At 41.1% G+C, this 17,044-nt stretch overlaps 2 protein-coding genes across 3 annotated transcripts in view; one reads left to right on the forward strand and one right to left on the reverse strand.

Annotated features, from left to right (window-relative positions):
• The window catches only part of RSPH14 (radial spoke head 14 homolog), a 209,257-nt gene extending 199,944 nt beyond the window's left edge, over positions 1 to 9,313 (reverse strand). The window contains exons 1-3 of the mRNA XM_073312560.1: positions 8,973 to 9,313; positions 6,395 to 6,497; positions 6,054 to 6,172 (exon numbers count right to left, since the gene is read on the reverse strand). Of these exons, the coding sequence (XP_073168661.1) occupies positions 6,054 to 6,172; positions 6,395 to 6,497; positions 8,973 to 9,171 (421 nt within the window). The 5' untranslated portion in view covers positions 9,172 to 9,313. The remainder of the gene's footprint in view (positions 1 to 6,053; positions 6,173 to 6,394; positions 6,498 to 8,972) is intronic.
• Positions 9,314 to 10,007: 694 nt separating this feature from the next.
• Positions 10,008 to 17,044, forward strand: part of RAB36 (RAB36, member RAS oncogene family) — a 32,854-nt gene continuing 25,817 nt past the window's right edge. The window contains exons 1-4 of one of the 2 annotated variants that reach the window (XM_073313723.1): positions 10,008 to 10,058; positions 11,881 to 11,956; positions 14,879 to 14,957; positions 16,505 to 16,609. In XM_073313723.1, the coding sequence (XP_073169824.1) occupies positions 16,541 to 16,609 (69 nt within the window). In that variant the 5' untranslated portion in view covers positions 10,008 to 10,058; positions 11,881 to 11,956; positions 14,879 to 14,957; positions 16,505 to 16,540. Of the gene's footprint in view, positions 10,059 to 11,880; positions 11,957 to 14,478; positions 14,555 to 14,878; positions 14,958 to 16,504; positions 16,610 to 17,044 lie in introns of those variants that run through there. The other variant, XM_073313724.1, reaches the window with a different exon arrangement.

Here is a 17,044-nt window from a genome sequence, read left to right on the forward strand (position 1 = left end):
CAGCAGCCCTCACTTCCTCAAGCTCCACTTCACCCTTACCTCAGGGCCTCCTTCCTTGTGCCTGATATGGTGTGTACTACTCAGTCTCTCCAACAGCACAACTTCCTCCCACAGCTCCTGACATGCACACCCACCTGACTGACTGGGAGGCTTTTAACTAGTTTCAGCCAGCCCCTGATTGGCTTCAGGTGTCCCAATCAACCCAGCCTTCTCCCTGCCTTCTGGAAAGTTAATTGGCCCCAGGTGTCTTAATTGACCTGGAGCAGCTTCCATTTCACTTAACCTGGTACCAGGGATTTGTTTAGCCTTGAGCTAATATATCTATCTCCCTCTACTTTTCTATAGCCATCTGGCCTTGCCCCGTCACACTAGTCAAAAATGTATGGAATATTTGATTTTTGTTATCTGCTTATTAGCCACTAGCAATAATGGTCTAGATATCACTATGACACACACTAACAGCACATTTTGTTTTATGTGGAATTTTTGAGTAGTAATGTTTTAGGCTTTGGCACCACCAAGAGCCAATTTTGCTTACTACTGCATTACATTGCTAGATAGATTCAGATGTTCTAATGAAATCCAAAGCTGTCTGCTTTTTCTGTAACCCTCAAAAAAGTCTGTCTCTAGAAATTCATGTGAAAGAAAAAATAGTTTTGTTTTGCAGTGATAGTGCTCCTGGAAAAATAATTATTTTGGAAGTAGATGCTACTGCTGTATCATTTGTCTTTGTAAAACTTGAAGAATAAAATGAAAACTACAGCTTGAGATATTTCATCAACTGTTTTTGTCACACACATCTGATTAAACACTGAACAAAAAAAGCTGTGTGACAGATACAGCTAAATCATACAGGTAATTCATTAATAACTTTGAATTATAAACTAAATATAAAACCTGAAGAAGCACCAGTCAACAGATCCATGCAATCACACAGCTTCAGAAATGTGAGAGTAATGGTTTGATCTTTAAAGACAGGAAGCATCCTCACTGCTCACTGAAGTTAATCAAAGTTAAGGGTACTCTGCACATCCTGAGACTGGGCCTTAAAATATTAGGAAATAGAGCATTTTCTCACTAAAATACTCATAAGTAAACAGTGATCTTCCCTGTTAAAAGCCTACAGTGGCTACAAGAGAAGTACTTTACATGCTAGGTCTGGTCCTTTGGGGTACTGAGTGCCCTCAAACTCCATAGACTTTGAATGGGAGTTGTGATCTGGCCCACATATATCAATGGAGTGTTAATTCAAAAGCTTAATGATTACAATTTAAATGTCAACTATTAGCTGTATCACTGATTTCAGCACAAATATACACCTAAAGTGTTTATCCTACAATCCCAAACTGCCTCCCACACCTTGCTGCTGCCAAAAGAATTATTCCTTCATTAACTGCCAAAATTCCTGCTTCCCCCAACAACTTCTACAATGCAGTTATACATTTTCAATGCAAAGTTCTGCATTACACTGAAAATTTAGACAGCATAAACTGAATTTATTATCAAGGGATACTATCCTGATTGTATTATTTATTTCCAGCCTTCGTTCACCTTCATATTTAATTCACTAAAATCTTCCATTAAAAAAAAATCATCTGAAGATGCCACAGAATCTCTAGTCTGTCATACTGAAGTGCTACAGAATTCAGGAGCTTTTCCTGGAGAATTTAAGTCAGGGTGGTCTCCAAGTATACAAGGCTTAGATCATGTATGCCACAATGAGTGTTTACTAGGATTGCCAACAGTGCACTATTACAAGGGACATCCCTTTTTTTTTTTTCATCTCTGTATTACAAGATTGGGAGTTGCTAAGTGCTGCAAAAAGCAGCAAGAAATAGCCCTGGCAAATGTAGGTGAGTACTGCTTATTATTGATGATGATAATATTTGGAGGGGTGGGGAGGAGAGGTGAGGCAGGGGTGCTAATTTTTGAAATACAGATTTCAAAATTTGTCCCTTATTTTTTAAATACAATGTTGGTAACCCTCAGGTTTACTAATGAAATAACTTTACCTGGCATGTGCTTTATGTGTCACAGTTTGATAGCAAAATGATAACAAGAGGTTGTGCAAATGTTTGACGGTAAAATATACACAGAGAATATGCCGTAGATGGATTTTCAAAAGTGACTAATGATTTTTGGGTGCATCCGTTTTTCGGGGTGCTGCTTGAGACACTTTGAAAGGCCCTGATTTTCAGAAAATGCTGAGCACCAAGTACATGATTTTACAGAAATGTAGGCTTATGCCCAGAATAGAGCAGTGATAGATAGACCAATCTGAGTTAACAGCCAAAGAAAGAATAGCCTATCGCTGTAAAGATCAGTTATATGGATTCAAAGAAATTTTGACTGCATTTCTAGATATATTTAGATTAAAAATATTTAGACTGCTCAAAGAAGAACACACTTCCATTCCTTCAAACACCACCTCCTTTTCTATCCCTCTTTGGTCCCCTGTTTTTCCTATTTGTATACATTTTTGCCTATTTGATTACTATAACCCCCCACTGTAACTATGTATTTGTAGTATTGTCTAGTTTTGTACTGTCTGGTCTTGCAGCTTTGAGTTGTAAAACTGCATAAGTCTTTTGGGGATCCCATGAAGCGTATGGTTCTTGGAAACATATACAAACTACAAGTCATCCACCTTTTTGTATTTTTCACGTTGTCTTTTATAAAAAAAATTAAGTCACAAAAGAGGTGCTCAGCACTCACTCTAGAGAAAATCAGGATCCTTTAAGATTTCTCCAGTTTGGCTCCCAAAATTTGAGGTATGCAAAATCACAAAACTTTGGACTTGTATTTCTATTCAGGATCGGTATCTAAGGCTGGTAAAATAAGACTGTTCTTCAACAGTGTCACCCATTTCCATTAACTACTGATCAGAACAAACTAAGGTCTCAACCCTGCAGTGAGCTCCATGTAGGTGAACCTTTGAATCCAAAAAGATCTCATTCCAGGATCAGGATCTAAGTGTTTTACCTGAAGTCAGACAGCAGCATTCACCTGTCCTGCAAAATTAATTACTTTATAGAACATTTTCTCTACAAACCAAAATCCAGATAGAAACACTTCCTGATACTAAACAAATACACAGAGTAAGAAGTCCCATGTCTTGACTTTATTTTGCAAAAAGGTACTTGAACTATGTATTACCCCCTTTGACCCATGCTGTTAGCCAATATTTGTGGTCTTGAGAGTTGTTTCCATTAGCAAGAGAAATTAGTTAAACAGGATTGTATCAAAGAAATACCTCTATTTACAAAGAACGTACACAAGGTCCTGTTTCCCTGAACACAGCAGAAAGCAAACAAGAGACTGTTTCCAAGCTCAATACTCCAAGACTCTTTCAACCCATCACTCTGCCAAAAGGCTCTCTCTTTCTTTACTTTATCTCAGGACCATGTTTACTGTGCCTATCTTGTTGCTTTCTGCCTCCCTACAGCTTCTTCTGATCCACAGCCCCATGCATTTGCAATCAGATCCCAATAAAACTATTCCACCCACACAGCTCAGTTTCTGACTGGTGTTGTATGTGGTTTGTGTTTTCCGTGGAAGCTATTGTTTCAGCTATCTTACTCCAAAAAGAAGCTTATGTGCTGCTTATGTTTATCCTGAATGAAAGTTGGCACTCACGCCCACGAGCTCCAATAAGGTTTTTGACAGCAGTTAGGGGTCAGACATGTCTTCTGGTAGCCACTGAAATCTTCGCCAAAAATATTCATGAATAGTTCCCTAAAATTAAGGCTGCAGTACTTTTTACATTCAAACATCTCTAATGGATGATCCTGCAATAAATTCAGTATTAGTAGCTCCGGGCGTGCCAGAGAATACATTGGATTTATAATATATGGCATACTGCCATTATGTTCTGCAAGAAATTCCTGGCAGCATGGTTAAAAAAATGACACATGAAAGGTGTGATTTTTTTTCTTATACACTAAAGCCCCTTTATATCACTCTGGCAATGTTAAGGGGGTTATGTGAGTGTAATGTAATTTATTTCATGTTAAGGTCTGTTTACGTTGCTATCTGCGACTATTTGTATGTTAAACTGTTCTGCTCTGAAAAGGATATACCAAGAATCCTGCTTGCCTTTAACATTTCAACACACTGTCAACACTGAAGAACAGTCAGTCAAGGAAAAGCAAAGGGACAGTGTGATATTCAAACAGATGCTTGAAAATACATACACAGTGATATGTCTAATTTTAAGCCTGCTAGCCTTGACAGCAACTCTTTAAACATATAATTCTGCTGTGAACCAACTGGCATATTTTCTTCCTGCGACATTTTCTTCTCTCACAAGTGCCACAAAATGCTATTTATCATCTTGACTACAGAGCTGAATGAATAAGTACCCTGATAGATCAGGACATACTAAAGAGTCACGTTGCAAGCCACCTTCTCATTAGATTTGAAAGTCTACAGGATGACTAATAGAACAAAATAATGCAAAAAAAATTTTAAATTCTACTAGAAAATCCTTTTATCTGATAGATAGGTGATCTACTACACCTTAATGGTGATCACATAAAAGTTGTTGGTTGTTTTGTTTTCCACTGGATTGCTCTGCTATTAACTGATTTATTCACTTCAAACTTCACAACGGGCTGCATTCACATAAAAGTTCTCTTCTATAATTCAAGCATGCTCACTCAGCAATTTTTTTTAAACATTCTCTCAATGCCTTTTAAGCACCACTACTATGATGGAAGTCTTCCACTTGAAATTTGGTATGTTTTCCTTTGTCTTAATATAATGGATTTTAAATGGATATTTCCTGTAGATACTATTGTACTTCTGAACTCTGACACAAATCAGTATTTTTAAAAAATGTGGACAAAAGGATCAAAAATCAGGGCCAAACCCTTAAGGCAAAAAGAAGACAGAAAACTAAAAATGTATGTAGTTAGACTAAAGAAAACATTTAAAAAGTATAATGAATTATCCCACTATTATTTCAAGTCAGAGACAAATTCTTATGATTGAACTCCTAGGGCTAAATGCTGTACTCCACTTCCTGAGAGATGCAGCCCAACAAGATTGGTGGGGGGCAAAGATGCAGTTTTGTTATTTTTGCACCCTATGAATTCTAGGCTGCTAGAGGGCTGAAACAGCAGCCCATAGCCTAGGCACAGTAGCCCAGAACCCCTGGAGCACTTGATGTTATTGGCGTGCTCCTTCTGCCACTGATATGCCCCCTACACCAGAGCTTGCGAGTAGGGTGAGGTGAGGGATATTTACACAGGATCTGCATTACCCTTGCACTGGAGAAATTTGCCCCAAGCCTCTTGCAGCTCCTGTGTAGCCCCTATGAGCTGCCAGAGTAGAGTATGGGGGCTGGAATAGTAGCCAAAGTCAGCCCCCTAAAATTAAGAGAGAGAATAAGCAGCCTCTTTAATGCAATATCATTCATGGGAATTCCTGAAATCCAAATCTGAGGGCTGAAATCCTGCAAATTCTTATTCAAGAGAGTAGCCTTACACATGCAAGCAGTCTCACTCAAGTCAATGGAATATGCCTTGTGAGTAAGAGTTTGCAAGATCAAACCCAAAAGAAAAAAACATACATTGCTTTTCTGACACATTACAATAGAACCTTGTTTCAACATGACCTGTGAACTGAGTGAGCCTTTTATCTTTTAAAAGTAAGAATTGACACTGCTATTACAAAACCTGCAAACAATTTAAAAAGTGAGAACAGATCATCGTGCAGTATAATTGTCCCTCACTCAAAAGCAGCAAGACATTCTTTTAAAGTCTTCAGATGTAACTCAATGATAAATTACAAAAATAAGACACTACTTATTTTTGCTGATCTTATTTTCTTTACTTAAAGTTATTTCTCATTAATGGAATTTTAAGGAAACTGAAAAAATTTAAGCTGTAAATTATTTTGGAATAAGGTACATTCAACTATCTGCTTTCGCCTCCTTAAGTATTTAATCATTTGAAATGCATACTTAAATAGACCTGGAAAGATTAAGATGCCAGAGCACTTTATGTATCCTTCTGAAAGAAATACTTTGAATAAAAAAAAAAAAATCCTACCAGCCGGTAACTCTGCCATTATTTCAAACGCCCGGTGCATGTTTCTCCGACAGATATCCACTGGATCATTCAAGAGCTGGGACAGGGCAGGAATGACTCCATTTTCTATAAAGCCATCCCTAAAACCAGAAAGCTGGGTTTATGGGAGATTTAATTAGGCAAAACAAAACTCATAAATCCTACCAATGTGTAATAATCTCACTGACATTCTGTTCTAAATCTAAATCATTCCAGCAATCTTGATGAAACTTGGAAACTGCTGCTGAGTATTCTTCACTTAAACTTTAGCTACCATCTCCACTCTCCAATACCATCCAGTAAACTCTGGGGAATATACTTACCTGCCAACATTATGAGTAGCCATTATATAAAGGACTTCGGTTGTTTTTTCTCGAACAGTGCTATCTTCGTCAAGAAGCAAATATTTCAGATTATCCAGGAATCCTAAAAAACAGAATAGATTTTTTTTTTAACATTTCTTTACTTCAGGGTTAGTTTATTAAAATTGCAATGATTGGGTCAAACTCTGGCACTAACACATCAAGAAAGAAAGTGACTTCCAGAGTTGAAGATTTACCACCAAAAATGCCATGCCACGAATCTCCCAGTGTTGAAATTTCACAACTGTAGTGTATGAGTTATAGCTGTAATATGCTTAACACAGCTAGCATCACTAAGGGCATGATTCAAAACACAGTGAAGACAATGGAAAGATTTTTGTTAACTTCAGTGGGCACTGGTGGGGCCATAAGTAATTAGGCTGCTGTGTTCTGCACTAGCTAAGGCCCTAATCCTGCAAATACTTATGCATTTGCTTAACTCTAAGCTTTTAAGCTAAGAGTAAACCCACTAAGGCAGGCATTCTCAAACTTTTTTGCTGGACCCCCTTTGAAAATATTTCAGGCTGTGATGACTGAGCCCTCCCCGCACCCCTCTCCAATACCATTCCACCAATGGGCGGCAGGTATCATATAGGCTGGGGAGGCCGTGCGTCTCCAAACAGCCAGGCCCATGCTCCGCGGCTCCCCCTGTGCAGTGGTCCCAGGGCTGGGGCTGCATTGCCCATCCTCCCGGCACTCTGGGGCTGGGGCCACATCGCCCCGCACTCCAGAGCCGGCAGCCACCGGGGGGTGGGAGGGTGTAGAAGGGGCAGGGCCGGTGGTTCACGCACTGCCCATGATGCCACCATTACTTCTGCACTGTTGCTAGCGGTGGCGCAGCCTTCCGAGCTGGGTGCCCAACCAGCACTGCACTAAAGTCAATGGAGCTACTCATGTGACTAAGAACATACATGTTTGTAGGACTGGAGCCTAAAATTTTTGGACTTTTTTCAAGGGTAGCCCCAAGCAGAAGTTATGTGAAGAAGAAATGAACTTGATTTCCTTACTTGGCCATACATTTACTAAGCCATTATTGGCTGGGGGTGGAAGACAAGTGGTACACCTGGTAGCAAGGGCAGAATATGAGTCTCACATTATTACCTTTTTCAGAGTAGCAGTCGTGTTAGTCTGTATTCGCAAAAAGAAAAGGAGTACTCCTTTTATTATTACCTTTGCTACTGTAGTTCGGATTAAAAAATAACCTGACAGATTCCTAATGGGATGACCAGTATTCCTGGCTAGAGGAAATATCAGCAGAGGAAGGACTTCAAGGATTGCAATGGGGCATGGAGATTAGAATGGTGGCAGAGCTGAGGCAAATTCCTTCTTTAGTTTAAGTTAAACTAGCTGTAGGTATGCAGCACCCGAAGTGCCAAAAAAATGCATAGGAGACTGAATTCAATGGAGCTGTGCCAGAGCTGAGTTGGGGTTTGTTTGTGGAGGTTTTTTTATATGACCATTTGCAGCAGAAGCTCATTTAACCTGAATCACAGAATATCAGGGTTGGAAGGGACCTCAGGAGGTCATCTAGTCCAACCCCCTGCTGTCATTTAGCCAATCCCCAATTTTTGCCCCACATCCCTAAATGGCCCCCTCAAGGATTGAACTCACAACCCTGGGTTTAGCAGGCCAATGCTCAAACCACTGAGCTATCCCTCCCCCCACCTGCCCACACTAAAGGAAAATATTGATCCAAATCTGGGGAAAACAGAGGTGCTAAGATACAATGCAGATGACTGTTATAATATTCATAGTTTTGTAAGCCTGACAAATATTTTATTCCATATTATTTAAAGGTTCATCAGAGTAGACCCTGATCCTGCAATGTGAACTGATGGTTTGGACTGTTACAACTGTGCAGAATGCCAATGAGGTCAACAGGACTCCACATGGATGTAAATGTCAGCACTATCTGATCTACGTGGGTGGTTTTCCATGAGTGGACTCTATCCCTGTGCAAAGCCCCAATGAAGTCAGTAGATCTGCACGTGGGCGTAAGTGTCCAACTGCGCAGAACAGCCTGAATGCTCGGGGACTCCGAGAACAACAGTTCCACCCTCAGACACAATGTAGGAAGAAAGTTAAAGATAACCTACAACTAAAAAAAAGTGGGTTTGTGCCCTGTTTTCTTCCTGTATGCTAGTCTGAAAGGTTTTTCTTCCCCCAGCCATTGGGGGGGGGTGGCTTACATTTTTTACATATTAAAAGTCAGGTCTCCCTTACTTTTTGTCTCCTGGAAGGCTTATTTACTACAGGAGAACTGGTAGCATTAAGTAGCAGAAATCCCATGCACATAAAATCTAATTAACGGATAGGGAAAGTCTTTTTCTCTTGGACTATTTACAACTTTTTAAAAACATTTGCTAAACCAGGGCATGTGAGGCATGATGTTCCTTGTATTTCTGAGGTAAAAAACAAGCAGGAATAAAATGAAAACCTTTACAGGGCTTTTGTACATCCCAAAGAAAGAAACAAAACCACTTGTCCCCTTTCCCAGGGCCAGGTATTCTGGAAATCTGTGGCATCAGAGATCACTTACCTAGTTTTATTGCTTGGTAAACATTCTCTGGGTCATGCACCAGGTCACATAGGGCCATCAGTGCCCTCTGCCGGGTCAGCAGCTCAGGGGACTTTAACTCCTCATTCAGTTTAGGTAGGGCCCTCTCCCCAAAAGCAATAGGGGCTTTAGTGGGGTCAATGTCGGGGGGCAGTTTGGCTGAGATACGAGCATGTGCCATCCTTAGGTACGAAGGAATGGATTCCCTCTGTTCGCTAAAGACACCCCAAAAATCACTCTCCCAGAGGGGGTGGCTAAAGTACCCGAGGAAGCAGGAGCTCCTGCTTTCAAGTCGCACTAAGCTCCCAGCCCCAAGCAGAGCTACTCTGGGAAGGAGTCAAACGGTGACGAGTCTAGGACAGAGGATGATGGGGGGCCGGGGGGAGGACGCGCCCCCCCCTCGTTTATTTCTGTCTCTGTCGAATTCTGCTGCGCTGTCTCGGCTGGATAGTTTGGGTCTGACTGGTGTAAAGCCAAAAAACGAAAGGAAACCCCTCCCCCCGGGGCAGGTTTACAGTGGGGTAGCTGGGGTAAGGGGGCTTTTTCCCGCCCTCCAGAAACGTTAAAAACCGCCCCTCTGACCGAATTACGGGAACAGGGTCGTTTTCAGGGCACTCCCCGAAGCCGTTGGTTTGGTCTGAAGTTTAAAAACAACACCTCGTAAGGGTCTGTCCTGTTTAAAAAAATCCCAATCCGAACGGAGCCAAGTGGGTACCCCGCCGGGCCCCGCTCCTCGACCCCCTGCGCCGCGCCTCGCCCAGCTCACTGGGGCCCGGGCCGGCGCCGGTTGCTAAGCAGCGGAGACGCTCTCTGTGTGCGCCCGGTTCTGTGAATAGGTAACTGCGGGGCCTGCCACTGCAGGCTACCGGCCTGCGCAAACAGCGCAGCTAAGGCATTCTCCGCTTGCTGCTAAGCTGGGCCAGCGCCAGTGACGTAGTTGGTGAATAGGAAACTGGGGCCGTTATTAGCGTTGGGGAGGGCACTGAGGAGAGAAGTGACCGAACTATCGAGCTGGGGAGGCGATGTCCCTCCTGGGCGGGACGGGGAGAGAGACTCTTCTTAGGAGGGGTGAGCCCCCCTCTCTTTAGGGCCGGATAATGGGGGGCCCGCTGATAATCTCGCCTTCCTATGCGGGGGGAGTATGTGATCCCCGGTGAGGAGAGTGTTTATAAATCCCTGGGGAAAGTGGAGACGCCCCCAACCTGCCCCATGGGGGGGAGGGCGCACCTGTATGCGTTTGCGTGGGTCATTTGAACCCTCCCTTATCAGTGTTTGAAATCTGCCTTCTTCAAATGAGAGCCATGGAGAGGCCCTCCACTAGGATTGTTGGCCTGCTGGTCACTCCTTTTATACACCCTGCCCAGGGTCCCTGGGCCAAATCTTGCCCACAGCTAGACTCCCTGCAACCCGCTGACATCACCGAGGCTGCATGGGGTGTCACTGAGGCCAGAATTTGGCCTATCTGTGATTATACATATATAATCAGGGGCAGATGTACACAGTATCCCAATGTATATGAGGATATAATTAAATCATTTGTGGAGAAAGGCCAGCACCAAGGTTCACTCTGAGGAAAATGGGAGTGTAGCCTGTATAAAGATTCAAGAATCAGGCCCAAAGATGGGAGAAGAGACAGAGGAGAAAAAAGAAGGAGGTTTGGGGAAGTCAATACAAAATAATTTTATTTAGCCTGGTAATAAAGAGAAGGAGGTGCATTATTTACCTGTACCTATTATTTGTAGGTAATAATATTGAACTTGAATGATTTCAGACAGTCAGAATGCAGGGATATTGCACAGTGACTGACCTATAACTGTATGCTTATGGCTCTTTTATGCCTCTTTCTGCACTCTAGCTGAGGAGTTTGGGTTTCCATAATTACTGTAAGATTATTTCTCAATAGCTGTATGGTATGCAGATCCCTGTTTTCTGACCATATATGCAGCATGACTATTATCCAAGTGTCTCCTGCAGGCTTAAAGAACTATATAAGCTGTTGGTTATATTTCTGGGTGCCACTCACTCTCTTGCTGCATGACTTTGGGCAAATCAATTAACTTCTTGATTCAATTTCCTGGTCTGCAAAATTAGGATAATAATATTCAACTTTATAAAGTGCTATGAGGTCCTCAAATGAAAGGTGATATATAAATGCAGAATATTGTTGTTATTTTGGGGAAAATATGCCGGAATGTTAAAGACCAAAATATATAAAAAAATCTTGATTTATAATAAGGCAACACTTTTTAATGGACCTATTTGCAGACTATTATTTCTGTAGAAAACAAAATATTTCAAATTATACTAATATTGACCAAGAGAGAGGCATTGTTTAGTAATTTAATAGTGGGACTGGGTGACAGGCACTCCTGAATCCTAATCTTAGCTCTGCCTCTAATTCTTTCTATAGCCTTGGAAAGTCATTTAGCTGCTGTCTCAGTTTCTCCATTTTTAAAGTGGATTAATATTTGCATACCCCACAGAACTGCTGTAAATATTACAGTAGATGGGTATATTTTTGTGAAGTGCTTTGAACATGAAAACAACAATCTAATAGCTTCGTGTTCTCGGTTCAAGAAAGCCAAGATAAGAGTATCTAGCCTGGTTCATGTTATTTGATTTAGAGTTCTACTCTTACAGGGTGAAAGGACTGATCTGCATTAAAATTGGTATCACAAGGGCACAAACAAGCTCAAGATTCTGTGATTTCCTAATAAAAAGAACAATAAAAAAGAAGGCTCAGCAGATGGTTGAAGACATTTTAATCCCTCTGTATGTGAAGATGTAAAAGTGGATATTGTCTCAGATCAAATATGCATAACAAAAGAACTTGTGTAAGATTATTTGATTTAACAATGCTTACATCATACTAAATCCCCATGCTTCATAGAGACTGGCACAGTCCTGTGTTTGCCTTCCTCATACTGGTAGTTCTACTGAAATCAACGGGACACGTCTTGTGAATAGTAAGTAAGATTTATGACCTGCTCCTTCTTCTCCCATTTAAATTAATTATAGCTTTGTTATTGACTTCAATTGGAGCAGAATAGGGTCTCTTGCCTTTTAATTGAAAAGTATATATTTAATTTATTTATGTTAAAGCTTTTGCACCTAAAACAATTAGTGAAATGGTTTCTCACCATGCAGCCTTTTAAGAGAGAAGGAAATTTCAGGCATATTTAAAAAAAGGGGGGGGGCGGGAGCCATATTTCACATCAAACCTATGCTTCTAGGGGACTTTGAATCCCTGAAGGTGTGAAATAGCTGTATCAGTGGCCTCGGGACCTTATGAAAACCACGCCATGTGATGCTGGGCAAACACCTAAGATACGTAGTAATCATTATTTTGATGCACTGGTTTGTCAGCATCCCTCCTGATACTTTTGTCACAGAAATAAAACACGTAGCTCAGAAAAAAACTTTGGTGCAGCCAAATGCTTGAAAAAGATCCAACTACTGTTTTAAAATAGCTGAGAGTTGGAGCCTATAAGTTAGAGACTGAAAAGGGCACAATTATGTGGGAATGCTAGTTAATCACTCTAGAATAAGATTGATTTAAAAACAAAAACATTTTAAAACAATTGAAAGTAAATATAAAATTATGCTTTCCATTAGACATACACTGCTTTGGCTGCTGTTCTCCACCTATGCAGGGTTTTGGCCATATGGCTTTACCTTATGCATAGATCTACTAGTCATACCCTCATTTCTGGACCATGCCCACATTTCTTCCTCCACATTACTTTCCGGAGACCCACCACAGATGTGACATCTAGATTATATGAGGATTATTTCTTCTGTACATTGTTTCCGCTTGGTAGACCCTTACGCATCCACGTAAGTGGTCTTGAGACTTGCCTCTGTTTTTAAGTATCAGCCCATTAATGTTTATGACATAGCTTTATGTGTAAGTTTAAAATTTGATAGCTTGGTAGGCAGGAAGCATATGTCACTGCAATGCTGATTACCTCACTCTCAGGGAGCTCTGGGTTCTCACGCAGGCGACTGTGACATGTTCTGGCATCAGGGAAAATCAACTGTTTGTGCAGCTTGTGCTACAAAAAAGGTTACTTCCCCACTCTTCACAAAGCAGTTAAATATTCATGCCCATGAACTAATTTTCATTATGGTTGTGCAACAGCTATAATAATCAGAGTTCTTAGACAGGATTTTACAAAGACAATGGTATGGGTCAGTCAGATCAGTAGAATTAACATCAGACAAAGGAATAGATGCTGGCTTGTCATTGAAATCCACAGTGGCAAACTTTGTTACTGTTAAAATGGTTTTCAAGAAAACATACTTCTTTTCTTAATCTCAGAATTTGGGAGCAAATTATCCAGTAAACCAGCTAGTCCCATATTGTGGGTTAGAAACTCATTGAGTGTACACTTCCATTGGGATGTGGGCTCTTCCCTTTGCAGAATGGGAAGAGGGTGTCCTGAATAACCTGCAGACCTCCCAATATCCACAGGAAACCAGGCCATCCCTACAAAGGACCCGTGCCTCCACTCTGCCTTCTCTCCTACTTCCTTGGTCCTTTGGCAGGAACCTTGCTGTCCTGGGCTTCTCCAGAGGCCATTAGCTTTGTACACTCCTTCAGGAGTAAGAGGGGCAGCATTAATTTATTCTAGTTTTCTGAAGGATGTTGGAGAGAAAGATGGAGAGTAGCTGGCCTGCCAGACCCAAATTCCCTCTCTATCCATAGAGTCTATTTTACATAGAATACTGATAAAGGTGTTTCTAGCACTGATGGAAATGCGGGATGATGCCATGAAGGCAGTGTGTCCCTTTTTTTTCTCTATGACCAGGTCCCCTGCAACCCCGTAGGCAGAGGAAATGATCTGGGCCTTAATACAGACCTCTGGTCATAGTCAGCTTTAAAGTTTTCTTATTTTCCTCAGTGTTCTTTGACAGAGTTGTATTTCTTATATCATTATCCATGCTCCCTCATTGTACAGTACAGTTTATTGATTTACTTGCTGGGGGAGTGGGACTGAAGCATGAGCAAAGTAAATATACTGGGTACCAACAAAGACAACCTGTTTATTTAAATTGGTTACCTTGGTCTCTGTTGCACTTTGGATTCATTGAGAGTGGTATTGATTTTTATAGTTCCTTTTGTGAAAGGGCTCTAGGAGACAAGCAGTGACTCAGCCTGTGTACACAGGGCAATTATTTACATGCCTAGGATGTTCTAGAACAGAATAGGGGGAGGTTAAGGAAGCAGCTTACATGGTGAGGCTGTCACCCAGGCAATAAGGTTTTTGTTGTGATTTTAAATTATTAATTTAAAATGTGAAAACTAGCTAAAATCTATCCCCATTAGCCACAAAGGGGTTTTATACGTAAAGGGCTAAATCCTTTATAGATTCCAAGGCTAGAAGGGACCATTGTGATCATGTAGTCTGACCCTCTTGTATAACACAGGCCATAGAACTTTCCCCCAAATAATTCCTAGAATAGATCTTTTGGAAAAACAACCATTCTTGATTTAAAAATTGCCAGTGATGGAGAATCCCCCATGATCCTTGGTAAATTGATCTCACCTTGTACACACACAGGTAAGCTAATTTACTTTCCTAGGACTATTCACATAAGTAAAACAAGCTGGATTTAGTCCAGGGGTTGTAGAATTGATAACATTCCAGCTTCTCTGGATGATCTATTGACAGCAAACCCTGGGGTCTTGTTTGTTTTTGCAATATGCTTATGTTCACATGAATGACTAAAAATATTTAAAAGTAACTGCACACAATAGAGAACAAAAGCACTGGTTCTAGGTAGCAGATTAGGAATTCAGCTGTGTAATATTCATTGTGTATAGTCTGAAAAAATCATTGTAGTTTCTCAATCTTTCATTGTACATTCATGTGTCATTTTGTAAGGTACTGATCCAAGTGGGATTGCCCCTCAAGACTTTGCTCCAGGACTTCCAGGCTGGACTCCAGGACTGAGAAATAGAATGTGAGAGATTTCTTTTATTCACGATTTTTAAATCTCATTGAAAGAGATGGCAAAATCCTTCATTATACAAGATTAGAATTAATCCATAAGCCTGGAATAGAGGGAAGGACGGTATGCATTGTGTACTAATAAATAGGTTGGAGAGTGCTCCTACCGTGCAGATCTGCATTTGATTCCTCAGGGCCTGTCTCTTGCTCCCAGGATGTTAGGAGGTGAGATCAATTAACGGCTTGATAGAACAAACAATTCTTTGTATAAAGGACTCTTTAAAACAGTTTGCTGGTGAACTGTGCAGCCTGATTCTGAAGTTGAGCTGAAATCCATTTAGCTGAAATTCTGAAAATTCCTCATGGGTTTCATCACATTCTCTCAGGGGTTCCATCGTTAGTATCCTTAATATTACTTTATTGCTAGTTTCCCAGCCCTCCAGGCCCTTATCTAAGGGGCTGATCCTGCAAGTCTTTACTCAGGCCCACCACCCACTGAATTCAGTGGCACTATCTCCTTAATGCAGAATCAGAGGCCCATTGTGCTTACTAACCAATAGCATCTGACTACCCACATCCATAAGTAACCAGTTCAGCCCTTTAAAACTGCTCCTTGTTAGAGAGATCTGCAGTATCCCTATGTAGTTAGTTACTCTTTATTCCAGCTCCACCGTCAGATGGGGGGGGCGGCGGGGTGGAATGTTTCAAACCAGTTGCTATGGTCACGCAGTAGCAGGCGGAGCTGCTCGTGTAGCTGAGAACCTGCTGCATCAGCTGCTGCATGGTGAGTCCTACTTTGCTACATGATCAGTTTTCTTATTGGAAATGTCTTTATTGTAAATTCTGGTAGCAGATAATTACTCTAATAAAGGACTTTTCCCTGCATTCCCCAAAGCTACATTGTGTAGCTAAACGGATGTGTTTGGAATACGTCTCTAGGTGGCTGGGGTGACTGGGATTTCTTAATATATGCATGATTCATATGAACATTACCCTTCTTCCAAGTCACGTTGTGTATTGACTTAATTCTGTCTGAGCTGCTTTTGGATGACAGTTTTGTTCAGTATCAGGAAAAGTGGCAACTTCATGATCCTTCCGCCTCCAACCAATTGGATGAAATGATGTCATGTAGGATTTATAATGTAACATGCATTGGGAAGGGGCATGAGGGAGATTTCAAATAATTATGAGAAAGATTTTTAAATGTGGTGTTTCAACACCTTACAAAATTATTTATCCGATGGAGAAACTATAAACACTTGTCTGTAAAATTAATCCCTGAGTGAGGGAGTCTCTTCCATCTTACTGAAATGAGACTTGGCTGCATTGTAACCTCAGAAAGCCACTCATTGCTGTTACAGCAACATAGTGAAAGAGTTCCTTTTAGCTAAGAAATGGGGCATTTATTACAAAGTGAAATCAAAGATCTACAAGCAGTGGGCTGCCAACTGCCTGGTTTTGTACCAGGAAAACAAAGATGCAGTATCCATAAGGAATGGTCATTTCCTTTTTTCATTCATGTTTGGGGTCTGCTGAGATGATTGTTTATCTCCTTTACAGGTTTCATGTCTAACAGAGACAGACTGGATTTGGAGGATGAAGTCCAGCCTAATGCATTTGATTCCTCCAGTGAGTAGGGACAGAATAATCTCCCACTTCCCCAAGGTAAGCAGCTCCTCCTTCCTGTGCCCATACAGCTTGGCACCTGGCAGGCTAAGTAGTGCCTTCCCCACCCACCGAGGAGTTTTTTCCCCCCATTTACATACAATTATTTTTTGCTTTTTTTAAATGCAGAAATTTTAATAATTTCTCAGCATTTCAGAGGGACCATCATTTCTCCGTTCCCTTCCAAGGCTGGTATCTCAATTACCAACCTTGATCCCTTCCTTCAACCAAAAATGGACATACATCTTGACACAAAAGCCTTGTCTGTAATTCCCACCTGTTCTTTCAACTGACACAGATAATTGCCACAGTTAAGGAGTTGTTACAGTATTTTGGGAAAGATGAAAAATGTGGCTGGGATTTAATAGGCAAAAAAGGAAAATAGATCGAGTGGGGGTTATAGGATTTGATGGAGTTTTCTTTCTCATGTTCTTT

The sequence above is a fragment of the Lepidochelys kempii genome, chromosome 15 (genome assembly GCF_965140265.1).
Source record: "Lepidochelys kempii isolate rLepKem1 chromosome 15, rLepKem1.hap2, whole genome shotgun sequence".
NCBI lineage: Eukaryota > Metazoa > Chordata > Testudines > Cheloniidae > Lepidochelys > Lepidochelys kempii.